The 23,670-nt window shown below is 41.0% G+C and overlaps 1 protein-coding gene across 4 annotated transcripts in view; it reads right to left on the bottom strand.

Moving 5' to 3' along the window:
• The window catches only part of EHBP1 (EH domain binding protein 1), a 265,000-nt gene that overhangs the window by 192,275 nt on the left and 49,055 nt on the right, over positions 1–23,670 (bottom strand). For all 4 annotated transcript variants that reach the window (XM_081906038.1, XM_081906040.1, XM_081906039.1 and 1 more), the window contains exons 4-5: positions 19,037–19,132; positions 15,380–15,433 (exon numbers count right to left, since the gene is read on the bottom strand). In XM_081906038.1, coding sequence (XP_081762164.1) covers positions 15,380–15,433; positions 19,037–19,132 — 150 coding nt within the window. The remainder of the gene's footprint in view (positions 1–15,379; positions 15,434–19,036; positions 19,133–23,670) is intronic.

Genomic DNA, 23,670 nt, shown 5'->3' with positions numbered 1-23,670 from the left:
GGTCATTTTAATATTTATTAAGAGCACTAATACTCATAATAATAATAATAATAAAGCAGAGATATCACCTTGCCAACAAAGGTCCGTATAGTTAAAACCATGGTTTTCACAATAGTGAGAGCTGGACCATAAAGAAGGCTGATCGCCGAAGAATTGATGCTTTTGAATTATGGTGCTGGAGGAGACTCTTGAGAGTCCCATGGACTGCAAGAAGATCAAACGCATCCATTCTTAAGGAAATTAGTCCTGAGTGCTCACTGGAAGGACAGATCATGAAGCTGAGGCTCCAATACTTTGGCCACCTCATGAGAAGAGAAGACTCCCTGAGAAAGACCCTGATGTTAGGAAAGATGGAGGGCCCAAGGAGAAGGGGACGACAGAGGATGAGATGGTTGGATGGTGTTCTCGGAGCTACAAACACAAGTCTGACCAAACTGTGGGAGGCAGTGGAAGACAGGAGTGCCTGGCGTGCTCTGGTCCATGGGGTCACAAAGAGTCGGACACGACTAAACAAAAACAACAACAACAACAATAATACGTATTTCCTTTTTAAAGGTGATTTGCCAGGCAAATTCAGCACTATAAGTTTCTTCATGCTGTAGTTTCTTCATGCCCGAGATGATTTATATTTCTGCAAGCTTGTCCAACAGCCAGTGCTTCTTTCCCAGGTGGTACTCAAGGGCACGCAGTACCAGCACCCCTTTTTTATTGTTAAAAAGTACGACACTCACTGTAACAACTTCACTGTGAGTACTGGAACCTATTTTTCTGGAAAAGACCACTGCCTATTCCTATATTGTTAAACTGCTTTGTAATTGTCTAATGCCCAGAAAAATACAAATGAATCTAATCTGAGACTGTCTATATATTTTGATGCAATAATTACTGGCACAGTATGCATGATTATCTGTGGGGGGGAAATCTAACTGCAAAAACCTCTATATACGAAGCTAGTGAACTACCGTACTTAGAACTGCCATGCTCAGAGCACTTTAAAATTCATTTGAGGGAAACACCTGGAGGCTTTTATTGAACACCTAAAATAGCCAGCTTTCGCAAGGTGAGCCCACAGTCTAGCAATTGTATTTCCTATCATCAGTTGCTCTCATAATGCTATGTTTCATGGTTTAGGGGGAGGATCCCCCCCCACAAGGTTTTGATAACAAGTCTTGAAACTGTCTGAAAAAGTACAATCTGCTAAACTGCAGGACACAGTAGAACAACAGTGCATAGCATCTATTTTCCACCCTGGTTCAGCCTGAAAGATGCCAGGCCAGGGCATTACCTCTGACTTTACCAAAATGAGCCTCCCTAATCTGTAGACTTTATTTACAGCTGAATGATATATGTATGTTTATTCACAAGCAAGTCCTTCTGATGTCAGTGAGACCTACTACGAAGCAAGGATTGTAGCTTTATCCTAGTACTAGGAACAAAATAAAAAAAAATCCTTCTAGTAGCACCTTAGAGACCAACTAAGTTTGTTATTGGTATGAGCTTTCGTTTGCATGCACACGAAAGCTCACACCAATAACAAACTTAGTTGGTCTCTAAGGTGCTATTATGGGACATGGATGGCGCTGTGGGTTAAACCACAGAGCCTAGGGCTTGCCGATCAGAAGGTCGGAGGTTCAAATCCCCGCAACGGGGTGAGCTCCCGTTGTTCGGCCCCAGCTCCTGCCAACCTAGCAGTTCGAAATCCAGTTTAAATCCAGTACCACCAAATTAGGCGTTTGAAAGCAAGTCCAAGTAGATAAATAGGTACTGCTCCAGCGGGAACGCAAACGGCGTTTCCATGCACTGCTCTGGTTTGCAAGAAGCAGCTTAGTCATGCTGGCCACATGACCCGGAAGCTGTACGCCGGCTCCCTCGGCCAATAAAGCGAGATGAGTGCCACAACCCCAGAGTCGGTCACAACTGGTCAGGGCTCCCTTTACCTTTACCTGTAAGTGGGGAATCTGGTCCTGATATCAAGAGACAGAGCAGAAAAAGCTAAAATCTGTGGCCAGGGTCACCTTCAAGCAGATTTCATCCGGGACATAAAAATGGCAAAACAGCCTGGACAGCACCACCCCTTCCTGCTGTGTATGAGAAAATTGACCAGAGCACAGCCTTTAGCAGCTCTACCATACAGTCTGCTATATTTGCCACACAGCCATTTGGCCTGCTACCACCAGCCACCTAAGTCTGAGGATATGAAACTCTCCCTTTCAGTCACCGGTTATGTCAGTTTGATGCCCATGTTCAAGTGCTTTTCTATAGCATCAAAGAGGAAATGAAGACGTGCCTTCAGAGTGGAGCAGGATTCTTTGAAATCAGGAATGCTTTCCTCATCATAGTGATACACTTCACATGCAGCTACATAGGATAATTTTTTCTGTGGTGCAATTCCACAGCGCAGGTGGCTAAATGTGATGCTGCAACAATGTGGGCCTTACCCACAGAATTTGTACCCCACCCCTTGGTGGGGTAAGATTCACATGACTTTTCTTGTCTATGTGGTTGAAGCATTCATACACAGCTCAAGAGTATGCATAATATGTAGTAAAATATATGAGAAGCATTCAAGCTGCAAAGGCCTAAGAAAATAAAACAGTTTTGACCAGACACCTGAAGCTCAGTAAGGACATGTCCACTCAGCTCCAACCTTGCCACCACCCTGCGCAGTCCAGTGATGCTGGTTTCGGTAGGGCAGCTCTGCATTACCACACTAGCCATTGCCCCCATTGGTACGCTGTTCTCCAAAGGCACGCAAAGAACAAGCGGGCTATATTCAATGTGGAGAGATGCAGGGGGAAAACAGGGATGGTATCGGGAAATACCAAGGCAACAAAGAGAATGGAAGTACAACCTGAGAAAAAGAAAATTAATTAAAAGTGAGGTGTGGAGGGAAGATCAATAACAACTTGTTAGCCAATGGACATCAAAGCAATCCATTGTATAGATATATATAATCGGTACATATAATCACCTGCTAGAGGGCTTAAGGGCTTAGATGATACCTGCTTAAGTTATAATAATATATATAATGACCCATTTAGGCAACTCCAGGTTTCCGCAGTAAAGGGGATTCTTAGCTATGAGGTCTTCAGACATGGGAAAAGCAGCTGAGTGAGATGACTCCAATCACACTCTTTAGCCCTCCTAGAATTAGTTTATGATGCAAAATACATAGGTACAATTCTAAGGAATTTCTGTAAAATGAGCAAGCTGGCTGTTCCTGCCTGTTTGTGTTTTTAATCAGTGAGTGAAGTCAGAGCCATGATTTATGAGTTCCTGGGACTCCAGGCTACTGGAATTCCAAGGTCCTAAAGAGCTGCAGTTTCCCCCTCCCCTCTAATGCACTTTTCCTGCTTGTGTCTTATTTCTAGGCATGAATTAAATAGATTAGGCCTTTTTCTTGAATGGAAATACAGTTATGGAGAAAGCTGCACCATGATTGTACTCTCTCTAAACACAGTTCTGTGTTGTGCCATGCTCCCGACATAGTCTATTTTGTGTTACGCCACTTACCGTTGCCAGCCATTTTGTGACTGGTACTCCCAGCGCTCTCTCAAAATTCAAAATGTGCACCCAGATCCAAAAATGTTAAGTGACCAGTAGTGTGAAGTTTTTAATGCAAAAGACAACACCAGACAACTACTTTTCCACCCACTCCCTTTCTGTCCCCACAGCTGGGATTGCAGCTACCTCTACAGCCACAGGGACGCAGGTGGCTACAGGGACGCAGGTGGCGCTGTGGGTTAAAGCCTCAGCGCCTAGGACTTGCCGATCGAAAGGTCGGCGGTTCGAATCCCTGCGGCGGGGTGCGCTCCCGCTGCTCGGTCCCAGCACCTGCCAACCTAGCAGTTCGAAAGCACCTCCGGGTGCAAGTAGATAAATAGGGACCGCTTACCAGCAGGAAGGTAAACGGCGTTCCCGTGTGCGGCTCTGGCTTGCCAGAGCAGCGATGTCACGCTGGCCACGTGACCCGGAAGTGTCTCCGGACCGCGCTGGCCCCTGGCCTCTTAAGTGAGATGGGCGCACAACCCCAGAGTCTGTCAAGACTGGCCCGTACGGGCAGGGGTACCTTTAACTTTACCTTTACCTACAGCCATGATACACCATCCATCAGAATTATATTAGACTCTGAACTCATATATCAAGGCAGGCAGCATGGGACTACTAGGCTCTCTTTCATGAAAGGAGTCTGAAGAGGGTTGGAACAAATTTGTTGACCCAGCTTTTTCTGTTCACCTTGGGGGTAGGGGGAGTTGGGGGTGAAAATCCATCCAAAGTTTGGGGGGAATATTCATAGGGAGGGGGAAGGATCACAAGTGAGGTCTATTAAAGGAAAGGTGGAAGCTTGCGAGATAAAACTGTTTGTGTGTGTGGTGGTGCAAGGTGAAGTGATGCTGATTTATGCTGTTGAAACAAAGGAAGAAAGATGTGAGAAGCTGCTTTGTTTGAAGAGCAATACCTATTCCTAATAAGATTGATGAAACTGAAAGAAAACGAACAAGACTGAAATAATATAAAACGATTAAACAATTAAAGGCATTAATTAAAGTTTAGACCATTGGAGAATGTTGAAGAGCATGGGACGGAACTTGGCTACAGAGAAGCCAATCTAGTTATATAGAGGCAAACTAGGAAATTTCCTGGCTTGAGGTTGCTTGTTTTAAGGGGAGGGTGATCATAGACTGAACTGCCAAAGGGCTCATGGAATATGATCTCCACCCTTTTGTATTTGTGAGCTGGTTGCCAAGATGCCTGTGGGGAAATATCTTGGGCCAGATGGTCATCCCTGAAATTCCTTTTCTAAAGTGGAATACAGACTACGAGAGGACTGGACATAAATTTCCAACAGAGTTAACTGTGCTGATATCAGACTATATCAAAACAAATTCAATACCTTGCTACACAAATACAGTTATCACAATACACAAAGTGCAACAGACTGAATAATAACAACTGTAAACATTTTATACATATACAGTTCATAAGACAAAATGTATTAATATTGGAATTACCATATTTTTCGCTCCATAAGACACACTTTTTCCCTCCTAAAAAGTAAGGGGAAATGTGTGTCTTATGGAGCAAATGCAGGGGGGAGGCAGGCAGGGGGGAGAAGGGACTGACGTGGCCAGTCAGTCCCTTCTCCCTCTCGTAGAAAAGCCCGCAGGAGCCACGCGCTCCTTAAAGGGTGCGCGGCTTCTGTGGGCTTTTGCGGGGGTATCGCCCGGCTGGAAAGGTTGCGTGCGGCTATGCTTCTTTGCTCACTTCAGGGACACACAGAGGCACACAGAACACCTACATTGGAAATTTAAGGACTATTTGAATAATTATTGTAATATTAAATATTAAAAATTAGAAAGTACCTGAAAGTACCAAATAGGCCTAGGATTAATTTAGGGGTTATTTAAATAAATGGGATTTAGAACACTAAAAAAGGTGAATAAATTTTACTATAATTGGAATATTGTTGTTTAATAATATTGGAAAGCTGTTACATTCAGACACAAGGAAACTAAGAAGGGAGGGACTTCTTAGTAATATGTTTATAGGGTGTGGTCTGAACAAAGCAAAATTTATCAGTACTATGATATAGACACAATACCTTTCTTGATGCAGCATAGAATAGCATTAGTCTTTTTTTTGCTGCTGCATCACACTTGCCACATGTGAAGCCTGAGGTCTACTAAGACCTCTAGATCCTTTTCACATGTACTACTGGCAAGCCAGGAGACCCCTATTTTATATTTGTGACCCCCCCCATCTAGTGAATCCAAATTACTACTGTGGCTTACTCATGAAAGAAAATATTGACAGGCAGGCCCAGATGTCAGGAATGTACCTCAAGGATGGAAAGGCAAGGTTATCCTGCCTACTACCCTCTCAGATTAATTCAGTTGCTCCCCCTGTCGTGCCCATCTCAGTTTTGAGACACTCCAGCCTTCTAATTATCATGCTGGTACACTGTGTACATCTTTAGGCACGCACTTGTGTATGCAAGCAAGTGAAAAGAAGGCTCCAATGTGGCAAAAAAGAAGCTCCTTCAGTGTGGAAATAAGCTTTGGTACCAATGAAATGGGAAAAAGGAGCAGGCCAAGTGCAGCAGAAGACACATCATACCCGAATCCAGCCATGTGTGCCAGCCATGATGATCCTGCAACACTGACTAAAAGGATTCTGTGTCCTATATTCTGTCAGAGCACATCAAGTTTTTATCTGAACAACTAAGGTCATATTTCAACCATTTTTGATGCTTGGAACTTAGGTAGCTTTCAGCACAATTACAGTGCATGTTCACCTGGGGGGGGGTTATTTTATGGGGCTTACTTCCTCTCTAGATCTTCTTAGGACTGCAGCTTTCTGAAGGGACCCCCTAACTATATGCATAAAGAACAGGCTGCTCCACATAACATAATTCCACAAGCTGGACACAAGAATCCTTGAATTTTGTCAGAAGTTTATCTTTTAAAAAGAAATATGGCTAGCCAACCCCAATGTAGCATTTCCATAGGACAGCTAATCATGTAATAAGTTCAGCACCAAATTGTAGTACAACACTGACCCCATGGAGATTCTGCAGATTCTATATCTTATATGCAACCAAAACCTTAGCATCAAAACTAAATATCATGTTTGTTTCCAGATAAGCACTTTTTGTGCTGCCAGTACTATGTTGATCCAAATATTATGCAAAACGATATTTTAGATGCATTTTCCTCTAGTGAGGAAGGCAAATCAGTCAAATCTCCCTCCTCCCATTTAATGGCTATGTACTGGCATTTTGTCCCCTTTCATGAGGTCTCCTACATTGCACCCTTTTACGTGGCTGCAACAACATATGTCCAATGTCCCCCCAGGTGCCCACAATGAAATGAGATTTGTATAACATAATGCTATCCCAGCAAGTAACATTTTAAATAAAAAACAAATTGCTCACTATCAAGAGCAAACATACACATGCAAAAAAGTGAGGCGAGTTGAACAATCTTAAAAACACATACTTTTTATTAAAAGACGAGTTAGACCAGCTCAGCTTACATCTGAAGTATGATTAGAACCCCACTGTAAAACAATTACCAAGACTCCGTTTTGATATTTGATGTTGGAAAAAGAAAAAGACCTCATGCAGATTGAAGTGTCTTGTATGCCCCAGCAAGTATATTTTACTGCTGATTTTCTATGAATAAACATATGCTAAGAATTGCTGAAACACACTGCTGGTTTTAAACATGCCTAATGTAGTATTAGAGGTTTGTTTTCCAGAACTGCCTGCCTCCATTTATCAGCTTCTTCCCTCCAGCTGGTAAAGAATATCATTGATATCAACTCTGGTCAGCTGTCTCGCCCAATACACTCTCATCTATGGAAAAAGATATTGGAAGGCACTAGCAGGAAGCAAGACTGAAAAAAGTATGAATAAATTGTTTCTGGCAATTTAGAAGGCAGATTGCACTTTACCAGTGTGAATCAATAATAACTGCAAAAATTATGTATCATCAAATTCATTCTAGTGCAAATATTATGGTTTGGGTGTGGGAAAGTACTGATTTTACAGAAAAAGAGGACATTATCTGTTCTGGGCCATTCCAACATTCCCGCCTTTCCATCTTTCATCTTTGAGAGTAATTGCAGTATAGGTATTACACAATAAGAACATTTGACAGTTTTCTTAATTTTAAACTGAAACACACACTCCTGTACAATTAAAGTCTCAAGGTCATCCAGAACTAAATAAAAGCTGGCTGTAATGTTAAAATCCTTCTCTATTTAGCAGAATTATCTCAGCTATATGAAGGCATAGTTACAGTAGTGACCTCCAGCCAATCTTTGATTATTTGAACATGTAAATATATTGAATATATTTGAAATTTATTTCAATATATTAAAATATACTAAAATTTATGATCTGCACCCTTTCTGCACATAAGGGTTACCAAGTGACTAAAATAAGTGTCCAGACTTAACAACAACAACAACATTTATACCACCACCACAACAACAACATTAACATTTATACCACAACAACAACATTTATACCCCGCACATCTGGCTGGGATGCATAGCCATGCACAGTGATATCATTCAATGGTGTGTTTTTTTTTTGGGGGGGGTGAGGTTGATTTATTTTAACAGAACAATTTACATTAGTACTTTCCATAGACAGATGCTAACATCTGTGCTGGAAAGTTAAATTATAAGTTCCTACAAAATGAACATTTTTCTATTTAAAAAATGTGTAAGTTTCTTAGTGAGAATGTCACCATTACCAATCATATAATTATATGTACAAGTACAACACTGCCGAGATGCTTCTTTAAGTTGCATTGCTTCCAATCAAGTACCAAGGGGACTGTAAGAATCAGATTTACTTCTGTCAAAACAGGAAGCTCCCAGTGCAGCAGCTTAGATTTATTGCACGATTTATCTCTATTTGTCAACTCACTCACTTTAGTTGGGAATTTAAGGGTTTACTCAAAGTCAGAATTAAATGAATCGGTAACATTGTCTAAGAAAGCTTGTGCAGCATCTGCCCACTCAAGTCACCACATGCCAGCCATGAGCTCCAATGTTTGTGGGGTGGGGGGAGAGAAACCTCTCTGTAGTCGACATTCCTTGCATTTTCTGAGCACCCACTGAACTTAAAACATGTGTAAGAAACTACTTAGAGTTGTGAAACATGTGCACAAGACCTGGTCCAGCCATTGCAACACTCAAAAGAAAGCATTCTGCCACTCTCTTAACTTTTTTTTATTTAAAAAAATCAGCCAATCAACACAAGATGTGCTATGAGTTTTGCTCCAAAAAACTAATCTCCAAGATTTCTGAACTAGAACAAAGTGCTAAATATTTAATGTAAGCAAATGCTGTATTAAAAAACTGTACACACTTTTCTGATTTTCTATTAAATTCAAAGCAGAACAAGAGTGAGATGGCTGACAAAGCAGCATTTAATTCTGAGCTATATCTAGACCAGAAGACCCAAGCTAATTTACACAGGCAAACAGTCACAGTTCACATAATCACATACAGCACAATATGACAGGGGAATTACAGGGCCTGGGAAGCATGTCTGAACTACAAGCTAGCTGCTCTAAATGTATTAAATGCAGACATTTAATTCTAAAAAGGCTTTTTTATTTTAAGTTTAAAAATCATACAGAGGTTTGAGCAGGGGGCAGAGTGGGGGGGAAAGGTACGAAAACTAAAGCAGCTTGTCTTCTTTAAGCATAGAGAAGCTTCTGTATTTCTTTTTAAAATAACTTGGCATATGCTACAAGGTGACAGTCCTCATTATAAAATCTTTTCTATTACAGCAGAGCTTTCCAAACTTTTCATGTCGGTGACATTTTTTAGACATGTATCATTTCATGACACAGTAATTCAGCTTTACTAGCAAACAGGTGGTTAAACTAACCCCTTTCCAACCTCAGGAGGAACATGGAGATCATTTGCGCGACACACTGCAGTCAACACACTAATGTGTCATGGCACACACTTTGGAAAGCTCTGCATTGCAGGATACTATGGTACAAGGTTGCCATCTTATAAGATATAATCACTCTATTACCATTTGTTTATAGAGAGCTAGCTACCAGACACCATTCAGAAACCAAAAACTGAAGAGCTGTGTTACCTATTGGTACTAACAAATAAACACTTTTTAATCCCTAATCAATCACAATAATCACAGTTATCAATCCAGTTTGGGAGTCAAATGTACTCCAAGAAAGCCATAAAAATGTGAACCTCTTGGGGGGGGGGGTTCATATTAAGCAAGGCATCTAAAATATTTATTTATTTATTTATTTATTTATTTATTTATTTATTTATTTTTTATGTTGCCCTTCATCTGAAGATCTCAGTGCGTTTCACAACAGAAAAATACAATACAAGAATACAAAATACTGTACATATTGAGAGCCTTCATTTTTCAATAAAACAATAGCTCACCTGGGTCAATAATACTCCCCACTGTAAAGTTTGTAACACCTACAGTAACGGTTTGCAGATTCTAACTGACCCTACAATTTTTAAAATACAATAACAACGTACTTATAACAATGCAATAACGAATTGCAACCTGTAACAAAACGCACAAACACACTTGGCAACTGCACGAAGAAAGACACTGTGGCATTTTTTTTTGTCACTGTTTCAACCACAGATATGAATCCTACCCCTTTTCTTGATATCTGCTCCAGGCAAGCTGACTCCATTTCTAGGCTCATCCCAGAGTTCAATGAACTTGAGACTCACGTCTGCTAAGGAGATTCATTGAACAATCGTTCCAACCAATATAGGCATTTAAATGGCATGAGCTACTATGTAAGAGAATGGAATAAACATTGGACACCACAGGATCATGACTTTGGAAGTGTATGTGAAAGCAGAGGTGTTGTGTTTTTTTAATAAATGATGATCTCAGGCTTGGATTTGTGATCCAAGACTGCTGCATCTGTCCTTCCTTCCTTTGCTACATAAAGCTTACAAAACTGTCAAATATTTTAGAAGACCCACACTGCTGCTGCTGCTGCCACTTCCAGAGTGATGCGCAAGAAACTCTGTAGGAATGCTAGTGTGTCTGTTCTCAATGTGCCAACAAGAGCTCAATTTTTCTTAACTAGTTCCCCAGCTACTTTGCGCACTAGTGAAAAAGGGTAACACTTGTAAACCCTGTAAACCTTCTCAATCACTATCTAAGCCAGTGTTTCCCAACCTTTTTTGGGCAAAGGCACCCTTGTTTCATGAAAAAAATCTCGAGGCACACCACCATTAGAAAATGTTTAAAAAATTAACTCTGTGCCTATATTGACTATATATAAAGTAACTCTCTTTAATAGGAATCAAATAAACACAAAGATCGTATTTTATAATTACTTTATTATGAAATAGTAAGTAAACAGAAATATGAAAAATTATAAAATACTTTATTCAGTGCGCAACCTGGGCCTGTTTACCATGCGCACAACATCATCCAACACATGAACTAGGTCTGCTGGTAAAGTCTTGGCTACGAGGGCCTCACGGTGCAAAAAACAATGCGTAACAATCACATCTGGATTTCTTTCCTTCACTCTGCTTACAAAGCCTTTGAAACCTCCCTAGATATCATCGTCATTTGCATGCTGTTTCCATAGTTAAAAACCATGCTTGAGGCGGCTTACGACATGGCAATATTTAAATAATTACCCAAACGCACTCATAAGAAACCGTATCAAAGCGCCCACAACGAAATTAAGCAATCCCCACACAAGTTATAACGAGATCTATAAAGAGTAGTTTAGTATCACGAACAGCAAGATGGACAAATAAAATCTTGACTCTAACAACCCCACCCGGCCTAAATCTCCTGCGCGCACCGATGCCCACGCAGGCATTTCCAGCAGCTCTTCCTCCTCCACCTCTTTTTGCGTTGCCAGCAAAGAAGGAATGAGGAAGAAAAGGCGCAGCGGCGAAGAAGCGCGCCTTCTCAGAATGCCGCTGCTGCCCGAGTACTACATTTCCCAGAATGCCGCGGCCGCCCAGCCGAGATGCGCCCTGATTGGATGGCGTTGCTAAGCCGCTCGGCGCCGGGGCTGAGCGTTCGGCAGAGGCGCGCGCCATAAGACGGGCGTCGCACGCAGAGCCTGGCTCGGGTCGCCAATGCTGCGGGCGGACATGGCGAGCTGGGCAGGACTCGGGCGCGCGCTGGGCGCCTGCTGCCTCCTGGGCCTCTTCTGCGGCGCCGCGCTGCCCTTCTCGCTGCAGGGCGCGAACGAGAAAGCGCCCGCCTCCCTCCCACGGCACACCAGGCAACGTCTCGCGGCACACTAGTGTGCCGCGGAACACCGGTTGGGAAACACTGATCTAAGCTATGTTCTGAGTTTCAGGGGCAAATCCCTCTTTCTGCTTAGTCATAATTTGGATTCTCTTTTTCTGCTTAGCCAGGATTTTATAAATAAATTTAATAAACAAACAAACAAACAAAATGATGGAAAAAATATTTTGTGTCACAAATTCAAGTTTGTTCCAGGATTTTGTACAGCTGTGGGATACTGCTGAGCCCTAAAGCAGTTTACAGTGACATTTAGAAAAATAAGTAATTTGTCCATCATGAAAAGAGACAAAATATTGTATCTCCACCCTCCATGCTACTTTCTCACAAGCAAATGGAAATAACATATTTTAGTCTAACAATTGGTAGACATAAAGGAAACCTACTTTTTTCTAGCACAGTTGGGTTACATTTGACTTCAGCTATCAACTGAGAGTTAAAGCTTTCTTTGGATGCAAAATAATACACATTTAAAAATTAATTGCAATTATAAATTATGAAGGCCTAGAAAGACCACTGCAGAGCAGCAGTCATCTGTAACAGTTTATTATAGAAAACAAAACAGTAACAAGAGCATAGTGCAGCCCTTTACAATTGAATGTTTTCATTGGTAATATGTGCATTTCACAGCAAATCTGCAATTTGCTCCTGCCCTAGCACAGTCCATGGTTTGCTCTTGGCTTACCAATCATAATATGTTTGGAGTGAACAAATCATGATCTCTAGTCTGGGTGTAACAACAGGTGCAGATAAAAAATATTCAAAACAAGAATACACTGCATCACCATAAAAGATGGTAACATAATGCTCTCTACCAAAGAAACAACCTCATAATTTTCTGAATTTTACTCCACTCTATATACCCGCCACAACCCATCTGAGCAGGAAATCAGAAATTTCCTAGGAGGACTGACCATGCAGAATTCATCCAACAAGAATTCATGGACAGTCCTATCCCCCTGGAGGAAATAGAGACGGTCCGCAAAAACCTGAAATCACACAAATCTCCAGGCCTGGATGGCTTTACAGCAGAATTCATTGTATGTAGCTAGTTTAAGATGCTGCTCTGTTGTGATTCTCTGCTGCAGACTAGCTTAGCCAAGTTCCTTAGATCTGAGTCTAATGCACTAGGGGTGGGGGGGGGGGAATGGGTTACTGTAACCAAAAAACCCAAACAATTCCCCCCCCCCCCGGGACATTTAGCCAAATTTAAAAAATCTGCCCAGACAGAAATTTTAATCCTGAAAAAGGGGGTGTGTCTGGGGAAAAGAGGACACATTGCAACCCTAAATCTTCTTACACAAATTAATAGCCCCAGACCAGGCTGGCTTCATCCCTGATCACAATATAACAGACCCTATTAGGAAATTACTGAATCTGATCAAACACAGCCAAAAAACCCCAAACTCTCACTGTCGATTACGTCCCTAGACATCCTCAAAGCCTTTGATTGTCTAGAATGGAAATACCTGTTAGAAGTATTAACCAACATGACATTTGGCTCCAACTTCCTACAAACCCTCAAAGAAATTTACTCCTAAGCCTCAGCAATATGCAGAATTTTAGTATGGACTCCAAAGAGCTTATAACCCACCTACTCTCAGCAGCCAGGAGCATCATGGCTAGACACTGGAGGAACCTGTCAGGAGTGAACATGGACCATTGGTACCAAACTGTATGGGAAACAGCCTTACTTCAACAAACTGGAACACAGGGACAAATAAAAAAGGACACCTTCACCCTGATGTGGCTCTCCTTTATTACATACACAGCCCAACAAGATAACAACAAGAACCCACCAGCAGCATACGGATTGAAATGGCTAACTTGACCCAGCAAGCGATTTCCCCCCTCACACATGCAAACAAAACTCACTGTGCTCAACTGAAGGCAACCAACCATGCCCTAGGCCCCCCAACCTCTCCCAATGCCCATGAAAACTAATAAATGAAAAGAAAGAGAACCTAACCCCCTGACATTGACACAAAAAACTTTGAAAATTTGCTATGTAAAAGAACAAAAGTTTACAACCCCCTCTTCTCTCCCCTCTCTCTGCCCCTTTTCTCCACCAACCTTATACTGTATGCAACATTTAAGTCTGTATGCACCTTTGTAACCCAAGAAAATCTTTAATAAAAACATTGTTTAAAAAAAGAAAAGTAGAGCTATCAGAAAGATCATTAACCATTTCAAGAACTTCTTAGAGTTAGTATGTGGCTATGACGTTTTATCACTTTAGTCCAGTTGAAAGATTTAACTTTTAAAAGAAGAAGTTGAGCAAATAAGATAACATCTTGAATTGTTTACACAGAAACATAAATAGCACTGAATGGCTACAAGAATTAATGTGGAGGCAACACAACATACGAAACTGGTCAAAAATTATAGCACCTTCCACAAAGCATACTCTTCTTTTGTGCACTTTTATATAGAGATGCTGTTGATAAATATATATATTTTTATTCTGTGCATAGCTACACTTCATCACACTGAAAGGGTCAAACTACACACCATGTTAACTATATATTTGAATTCAGTGATTGGGAGTCACATCTTTTTAAAAACTCACAACAGTCATGAAGGTCCACAGTCCAGATCATGACCAAGGCCCCTGCCTCCATTCTGTTTTCCCACTGAAAATCCCTGCCAGATACTATTTTCTGCCATTAGCTGTTTAAAGGGTGTAATTTTCACCGAGAAAATGGCATGGGTGGTGAGAAAGGGTTAAGTAACTTGAAAATTTTGACATTTAACCATTTGATATCAATGTGAAATGTAAAAAAATAATCTTAAGATACTGCAAAGCGGCAATGCTTTTACTTTCCTAAATTAAAAGTTGTATGTTTCTTCTCTGACCACTGTGTGGTGCTATAAACCTTAAGAAAAACTTTTGAGAAAACTTGGAAAATCTATTTGAAGGCAGTACTATATTGGCATTCTATTTTATTGCTTTAACTGCTGCTTTTTATACTGAATTACACAGTGCAGTAAATTCCGTGATAATGGACCAAAAATACAATGAAGGCATGAATTTAATACAGATTTTTAAAATCACATTATATTTTTTAACTGTATGCATATGGACAGCAATGTCTATATAAATTGAGTCTACTGATAAAAAATGGCATTAGTGTTAAAATAATTTGAGTAGGGATTCAACTAATGAGCCCCATCAGTGAAAGCCCCGCACAAGGAGTTTGTGCAATGGAGCTTTCCCCAGTCTCCCCCCACCCCCACAATTGGACTGAGGGAGTCAGGAGAACCCCCAGAACAGCATTCGGGGGGGGAGCGAGGGGGCAGTCTATCCGGGAAGCTGAAATGATTGTACTGATGGAAGATCAGCTTAGCACAATACTGAATTTTTCCCAATCCATTTATAAGCCAGTGGAATGCATTAATATGATTTAGTTCAGATGGCAACAGGAAACCATGGTCATGAGACAAGCACTACCTTCTCCCGTGCAGGAGGGGTGAAAATTAGAAGGTGCCTATCCTGGTTAGTCGCAGACAGTTTAGTCTGTACACAGCCACAAACCAGGACTGAGAAAAACACAATTCCCCACTTACGTTTTCTATGACAAATGTCCACTCTTTGTCTTCAAATTCCTCAGCATGGGGATCCTAGAAATAAAAAATGCAATGTTAAGTTCATTTCTGAATGATAGCCAAAAAGTCTTGCTAGTAACACTATTTTGTATTTTCTTTTATTTATTCTTCACATAATATAAACCATGGAAAAGGTGGCACAGGAAAGTAAGGATTATGCTTTGATGTTATATATTAATTATATATAAAATTTTGAAATTTAAAGGAGACAGATATTTATTCTATTTAATTTATTTTCATTTATTCAGAAAATTCTAAATGTAAAGGTCTAAGGAAATGATAAGGTCTCACTTGGTACCAAAAAATATATCAGAGAAGGTGCAAGTCTTCCCGGGCCAGGCATTCCATAGGAAAGGTGGCACAGCCCAAAAGGCCACCCCCCCCAATGGCTACTTGCCTCACCTCTGAAGGTGGGAGAACTATAGAAAGGTCATTGGTTTCTATCTTAACAAACAGAAAGGCTCATGGGTTACTGACGTTTTCTCAAGACCACAGTTTTTCCAGGATTTATTTTAGTTTATCGGTCCATATTCACTCCATCACTGATCCAGAAATCAATTCAGCACCTTCAACCTATCAACTGATGAAAGAAATGGAACTAGAGACTCAACACTACAAATCTTCTGATAATCTTACTCAGTTGTTTTGTGTAGGTGCTAAACAGCTGGAATCCCATGTCTGTTGTATACAGTGCTTATTTTCTTAAAAAAATGTTTGGGGTACTCTCATTTTCCTACTCATTTTGTGTTCTTGCACCAATCTCTGGAAATGGTTGTCTAGGTATGAACAGAAACACTGAAGTACAGTACCCCAAGGTCACAAGGCAGGCAGCCTAGCTAAAAACACACATAAGTTGATGGCATCACAGGGTGGGCACCACTACCGAGAAGGCCCTCTGCCTGGTTCCCTATACCTTCACTTCTCACAGTGAAGGAACCGCCAGAAGGCCCTTGGAGCTGGACCTCAATGCGAGTGGAGAAGCTCCTTCCGGTATACAGGGTTGAGGCCATTTAGGGCTTTAAAGGTTAACACCAACAAATTGAATTGTGCTCTGAAACGTACTTATGTAGTTCTTAATATCACAAGTACAACACTCCTTCTCTAAGTTGAAAGTGTTACTGGATTTCTAGATTTAGGCAGCAAACATTTAAGGGCTGCAGACCTGCACATGCTTGTGAGTAAAATCTGTTTAATTTAATAGAGCTTACTTCTCAGTTTGCCCAATCTGCCCAGCCATTCTAGACTTTACAGGTAATTTTTACCTGTAAGATGTTTGAGGACAACAGAGAGGTCATTTTGGATTTGCAAGTATGTCTGAGGGTGGTACATCACCATATTGATGAGCTGTATTTTCATCTATGTGTATGAACATTTTCTAAAGATACAGTGGCCTGCCTCTATATCATGCAAAATATTCAGCCCATTGACTGATTGCCTAAGCTTTTAAGTAGCAGGTTTTCAAGTATCCACTGGTGAATGCTAAGAGGCTATACTTAACATTCTCATTAGTAACTGAAGCCCAGACTTATCCTCTAATCCTACCAGCAACACCATTTCAACAGCCACTTACAGATCCAGACACACTACAATCTGTATCACTTCTGAAAACACATGGCTCGTCTATCTTAGTTCCTGTTCTTCACCTATGCTACTATTTCAGATTGCTGCTTTACAAATAGAATCAAGCCTTTATCTCAGATTCCTATATAGCTCTGGATTAGTTATAATCTCTCAGCATTTGTTGCCAACACAGATAATAAGCCAGCAGCTCAGCTGTGATCTTGAGTTGTAACCAGTGCAAACAGTTGCTGCTGGAATACAGAGCCATTTTCATCACTGTCACTAAAACTACAGGGCAGACATTTGCTTCTCTCTTCCTGTGGGGAATTGTTCAGCAAAGCCAGTCAGTCACTTGGACACAACGGTCCCTAGCTGCCATAGTAGCCTTCATCTTTCTAACACAGAGGGGTAGCCTCAGGAGAATACGATGGCTTTAATTGTTTTTCTGTGTGGTATTAATGGGGGCACATCTCTCACTCTTAAAATTTGACAAGAGCTGAGTTGACTGACAGAGGATGGTAGTTACTTTGATGAATCTGGAACCAGGGGTGCAGTCTTGCATATGTGATGCAAGAAGTATCCCTCTGCTAGTCTTGCAATTCACCCTGAGACCTCAGGGTGAAAGCAGGTAATAAATTGTAATGGTGGTGGTGACGCTGCTGGTGGTTAGCTGCTGGTGGTGATGGTAACCGAGATCATAAACCATGACCTTGCAAAGGCATCTACCTCACTACAACACTTTCTTCCTTCAACCCCAGATGCACTAATGGCCTAGTTCTTACTGAGGTGATGTACCTGTGCTGTGTCTAGGTTTCATCAATTCAAACTGCTAAGACGAGGGCGCTCACATGACCCTGAATACAACAATATTCTTCATAAGTATGTGAGAGGATTTTCAACTTAGCTTTCTCCCTGATATGTTAGTTTTCTATATGTAGGATTTGTGTTTGCGTGACAGATCATTTTACCAAATTAGCTCCCACCTGCAGCCTGAAGGGGCACTGCCCCAGACACAGGGTACTACTAAGGGAGGACAAGGCAACCAAGGCTCTTTTTAAGCAATTGTCTACACACACACACACACACACACACACTCTTTTAAGGTATGGCTGCTTGTAAGCAGTTTAGTCTTTCTCACTAAAGCTACAATTCTCCTGTATGATAACAATTCCAATACGGTGTGAAGTAGAAACAAAACAGCTTAATGTTAAGTTTAACTACAATTTACATAATATTACCAAAGTCCAGTCGCGAATTCCAGGTCATGTGGCCAGCATGACTAAGCCGCTTCTGGAGAACCAGAACAGTGCACGGAAACACCATTTACCTTCCCACCGGAGCGGTATCTATTTATCTACTTGCACTTTGACGTGCTTTCGAACTGCTAGGTGGGCAAATAAAACCATTTATTTGCAAATACAGTCATACCTCGGGATAAATACGCTTCAGGGTAAGTATTTTCGGGTTGCGCTCTGCGGTGACCTGGAAGTAACAGAGTGTGTTACTTCTGGGTTTTGCCACTCGCGCATGCACAGACGGTCAAAATGATGTCATACACATGCGCGGAAGCGGCGAAGCCCGACCTGCGCACGTGCAGTCGTGTCTTACATTCTGTTCAGGATCCCGTTCGCATCCCGAGGTACCACTGCATAGGGCTGGCTTCAACTAATGAGCTCCACTAGTGGAAGTCTGTGCAAAGTACGTCTGCTTGTGCAACGTGATTTTCTTAACTCATCTCCCATGTCCCCCTAAGTTGACTCAGGAGGGTTGAGAGAAACCCCAGTATAGCACACAGGAGGGTGAGAGGGAGGACCATTTCACCTTGCAAGCTTAAATGTTTGCACAGGTGGAACAATTGCCATAGTGTTATGCTGAATTTTGACCAAAGGTTTTTTCATTCTTTCAATGGTGCATACCTGCAAGAAAGCTTGGTTAGGACTGCAGTCTTACTGAAGGCAACAGTAGAAAATGTAGAATCAGATGTTCATAGCATTTCCTGTTTATTATTAAATCTATGAAATTGGAACAATTAAAGACAAGCTAAAACAACATAGATACCTTGAAAAGTGTCACAGTGATTTCAATGTTTTCAGGAACAGGCCACACAACAACACCACGATATGGATTTTTTATTCCTGGCTGCCAGCTATGAGCCTGAAGAAACATTGGGGAGGAGAAAAGCAATTGGAAAAAAATGGATTAAAGTACAGAGCATAATTCAGCCAAATATATGCAGAAACAACAAGCACAGTACTAGACTGCAGGTTTCAAAAAGGTGAGAAATGTCTGTTCATGAATTGTCTGATGGCTAGGCTGAGGCTGGGAGCATTTTCCTGTTCTGCTCCCAGACTAATGTTGTGACTAACTTAACTACCCCAAACTCCTCTACTGCACAACCTTCACCTTCAAATGAATAGACCAGGGGTCACCAAAAGTCTTTCTCTGGTGCCACTGGGCAGGTGCCCCAGACTCTGAGCTTTCATGTAAAAGAAAGCATCTAGCCTTCTTACAAAGAAAGTTATAGAGCAAAATGTGTAATTACCTTCAAAGTGATTTCTATGAAATGAGAGCAAGTGCCGTGTGGCCACCTTGAATATTTTTCCTGGAACTGATAAATGCTCAGGCTGTTTGTGTGCAAAATCAATTTGTATGATCTCCATAAGTGGAACCAGCTGAGCTGGCTGATTTCACATGAGAAGCACAAAGTTACCTCTAGTTTTGTGTTTTATCATGATCCCCAGAGCAGCTTTTTGGCACTGCCACCCCAGCACATTTTCAAATGTACCCAACTGCTGAGCCTTGTTGTAGACGAATTCATGGAAGATACCTTTTCAATGGCTATTAGCCAAGACAAGTGGGATTTGCAACACAATTTTGCAGTGTAAACCAAGCACCTAAAGGGAATGTGCTGTTTGGGAATAGAACCTGACCCTTTTGTTTTCAGGCCTTGGGGTTCAGAAGCAGGAAGCGATAAACATCACCATTCCTCTCCGCGCTATTGGCCCTCCCCAGCTATCCTATATAGTGCTAAGAAACTGCCAGCCCCAAACCTAAGTATTTTGTATTATTCAGCATGGGAGGCAGGGGTGGGAAGAAGAGAAATTAACCCAAATCATAATCACCCCAAAAGATACTTGCTCTAAGGTGTCATAATGGGTGAGCAGGCCAATTGCCTGTTTTTCTCTGCCCTCCAAATCCCCCTGCTAAACGGACATGCAAAATTCTGTGCCTCTGCTGCTCTCAGCTTGTTTGGTATAATAAGCAACCTGCCTGAATTTTAGTTTTGTAGACAGGGCTAGCCAATATGGTGCCTTCCAGATGTTTTGGACTATTATTCCAATAATCCCTGACCATTGGCCAACTGGGACAGATGGGAGCTTCCGTCCCTAACATCTGGAAGACCCCATGTTGACTACCCCATGCTGAAGAACGCCCTTCTCTCCAGGATGAACTACCGTCAACATACTATAAGGCAGTGGTGGCCAAACTTGGCCCTCCAGTTGTTTTGGAACTACAATTTGCATCATTCCTGACCACTGGTCCTGTTAGCTAGGGTTGATGGGAGTTGTATTCCAAAAACAGCTGGAGGGCCAAGTTTGGTCACCACTGCTATAAGGTAAGCTCAGATGCTCCAGTCAGGCAGCTATTTTTAAATATATATAATTTGCTTTAAATTGACATGTGTATGTACTACTGTGTACTGTGCAGAAGTCATGTTGATATAAGAATTAGAGACCCCAGGTGTATATTTTTGCTTTCAATAATATCTCAATGTTTCACTTTAATTGCATTTAACCTTTTAGAATGTATTAGGCTTGATTTTTGTGTGTTCTGCATTTTTTAGTCTCTCCTTCCTACGCTGGATTACATCCCTCCTTATCTGACCCTGAAAGTGGCACAAATGGCAGGATGTTTTCCTATGTCAGTTATGAATTAGCACCATAGTGTTAATCAGAAATCCTTGGAAGTTCCCTGAAAGATAGGCAAGGTTGCCAGGGCAACATGGGACATCTGATACCTAAAACGGGCAAAAGGCCTAGGCGCTTCTGGTCAACCCCAAGGTGATAGCGGGGGAAGAGGATAGCAGGAAGACATCATACGTGTTTTCTATCCAATGACCTGTGACCTTTCTTGACACATGTAAAGGGGATGTTTTATGTTTAAGAATGTTTTATGCCTCTTTGTGTGTTGCATATACTGGTAAGCTTTTGCTCTGAAGTGCCTTGGGGCAGACCTTCTTAACTGGCAAGTTGAGTTGAGTGAGCTCTGTCCTATTGCACTAGCTATAATAAACAGCGGGTCGCTAATCTGGATGCTGGTCTTTAAAAAATTCCTTGGTTTTGTGGTTTATTTAAAAGGTGGTCCCTCACCTGGGTAATGAACAAGGTGGTGTAGAAGTGAATTATTACCACAATGTTTAGTTTCCAAACTTATAGGCACTCAGCCACCTGAGTTTGCTGTTAGAGAGAATATATCAAAAAATGGAACACCTGAGCAGTACATTATCACATACTGGGGGAAAACAACAGAGATCACTGTTGAAGACACAGTGCTGAACAAGATTTTCATTTGTTCTGATTCAGCAAGGCAACTCTCAAATACTTTAAATAAAAAAAAATAAGATTAGCAAAATGCAACCAATTTGGCTTCCTTTTTTGTAAAAAAATATTTTTTTTAAATTAGGAAAAAAATCCACATCAACAGTAGAATAACATCTTCACTAGACGAACTTGAAAGTCACAAAATAAAAAAAGGTAGCTAACTGCTTTGAAACTTTCAACTGACCCTTAAAACGTTATTACTCTACTGCTACTTTGCAATTAATAAAACATTATGTATAATATCATCATCACTAAATGGATAGTACATTTTGTATCCTTTGGCCCAGGCTGAGATAGACTGAAGGAAAGGATTTAAGGTACAAAGCTTTCTAGAGGGTTCTGTAATTGCACTGCACTGGGGTAAGATCTGAAATGTCAGAGAGCAGAGCAGCCACACAGAAGCATCTTGGTCTACTTTTCTATGCAACACAAAAGGTACCATTTTCCTATCAAAGTTTTAGCACATTTAGGGATTTGCCTCTGCTGACCATAACTGATATGAGCAAGCCTCAATATTTACTAATTGTTTTAATTGTCCTACATATGGACTCTTCTTTAAAACAAAAATTCATACAACAGTCTTACCAAAAAGGTAATATAAATATGTGGGCCTTATTCAAAAGCTCAGGGCCTCAGCAAGCTATCTTTATTGCATTCGACTTCATTGATAGCCAGTGTGGTACCCTCCAGAAGTTGATGGGCTGCAAACACCCCTAACCACTGGCCATGCTGGTTACGGCTGAAGGGAGTTTTAGTCCATGAGCATATGGATGTCATCACATTGGCTCCCCTGTTTATAATGGGAAACAGTGATGAGGAAAATCCAGGCTAAACTTTTGGAAAATACACTTGTTTATAAACGTGAGAGAGACACAGCCTGATTCTATGATTTTTTTATTATATATACTTTTATTCTGTCAAATTTTCTCTGATTTTCATTTTCAGTTCATCAGATATAATACTGAAATGTTCTCCTCCCCTCCCAGGATCATTCCATTATCATAGGAGATGAATATACGAAAGCCAAGGGCACAGGCTGCCAAAGATTTACGTAATCCTTGGGACACAAATATCACCCTAATATAAAATAATTTGTCATTTGATCTGCTTCCAAGAATGCAATTAAAAGAAACTAATAACATACATAATGATTTGAATGCATAATACAACTGTCTAGAGACAAACATCTTAAATCAAGTAGAATCACCAATGTTATATAGGCCCAGACCTTGATGGCAAGGAGTTTGTATCATTTTAGAAATGCTCTCCAAATGCCCCAAGTTAAAATCTCCTTAACTGATATGCCAGTGCAGCAGAACTATTCCGGCTCTTGTAGAAAGTCAGACACTTGAAAAACAAAGTCACCATCAATACATGGATCTGCCTATGTAAATTAGGAACACCTAAGGATGAAATCTCATGTCTAGAAACCATGTCCACTGCATAGCAGGTGTAACTCTGAGGAGAAGGGACTCCTGCAGCTTCCAAGCGTGGTGCTGGAATCATGGACTGGCCAAAGCATCTGTATGTCAGTCCATAGCTGCCTGAAAATCTAGGATAGCTGGAGGATAGTAGTGCTGAACATATTATGTGGCTAGACTATAAACAGCAGAATGGGAATAGGGATGCACTTTCAAAGACACATCTTATGAAGGAAATGCAAAGCTGAGAGACAGCTTCCACATTCTGATGCGCATCATATTTGCTTCCTGATCCATCAGTTATGTATGTGCAGAAACCTGCTTATGTGTAGATTTCCTCAGCTGGATTGGGGAATTTAAGTGACTGCTTGAATTTAAATTAATTTAATTTTAACCAACCTCTTCAAAGCAACTCAGCTAATTCAAATTATTCCCACATAAATAATGATAATGTGGAAATAGGATCACAAAGGAGTTAGCATATAATAGGTGTTCAAATGTAATTTAATTTTGTACATTTTGCTACTTATAGCACAATGGCTACTCTTCTACACTAGTATGAAATTATTATTGTGGTTATTATTCATTTACTACGGACATATTAGCTGGGAGCTCTTGGAAGTAAATAAAGTTTTGCATTAATACATCAATGATGACCAACTTGAACAAC

Source organism: Podarcis melisellensis (assembly GCF_964234715.1).
Source record: "Podarcis melisellensis genome assembly, chromosome: 3".
Taxonomy (NCBI): Eukaryota; Metazoa; Chordata; class Lepidosauria; order Squamata; family Lacertidae; genus Podarcis; species Podarcis melisellensis.
This window is presented reverse-complemented; position numbering and strand designations above follow the sequence as displayed.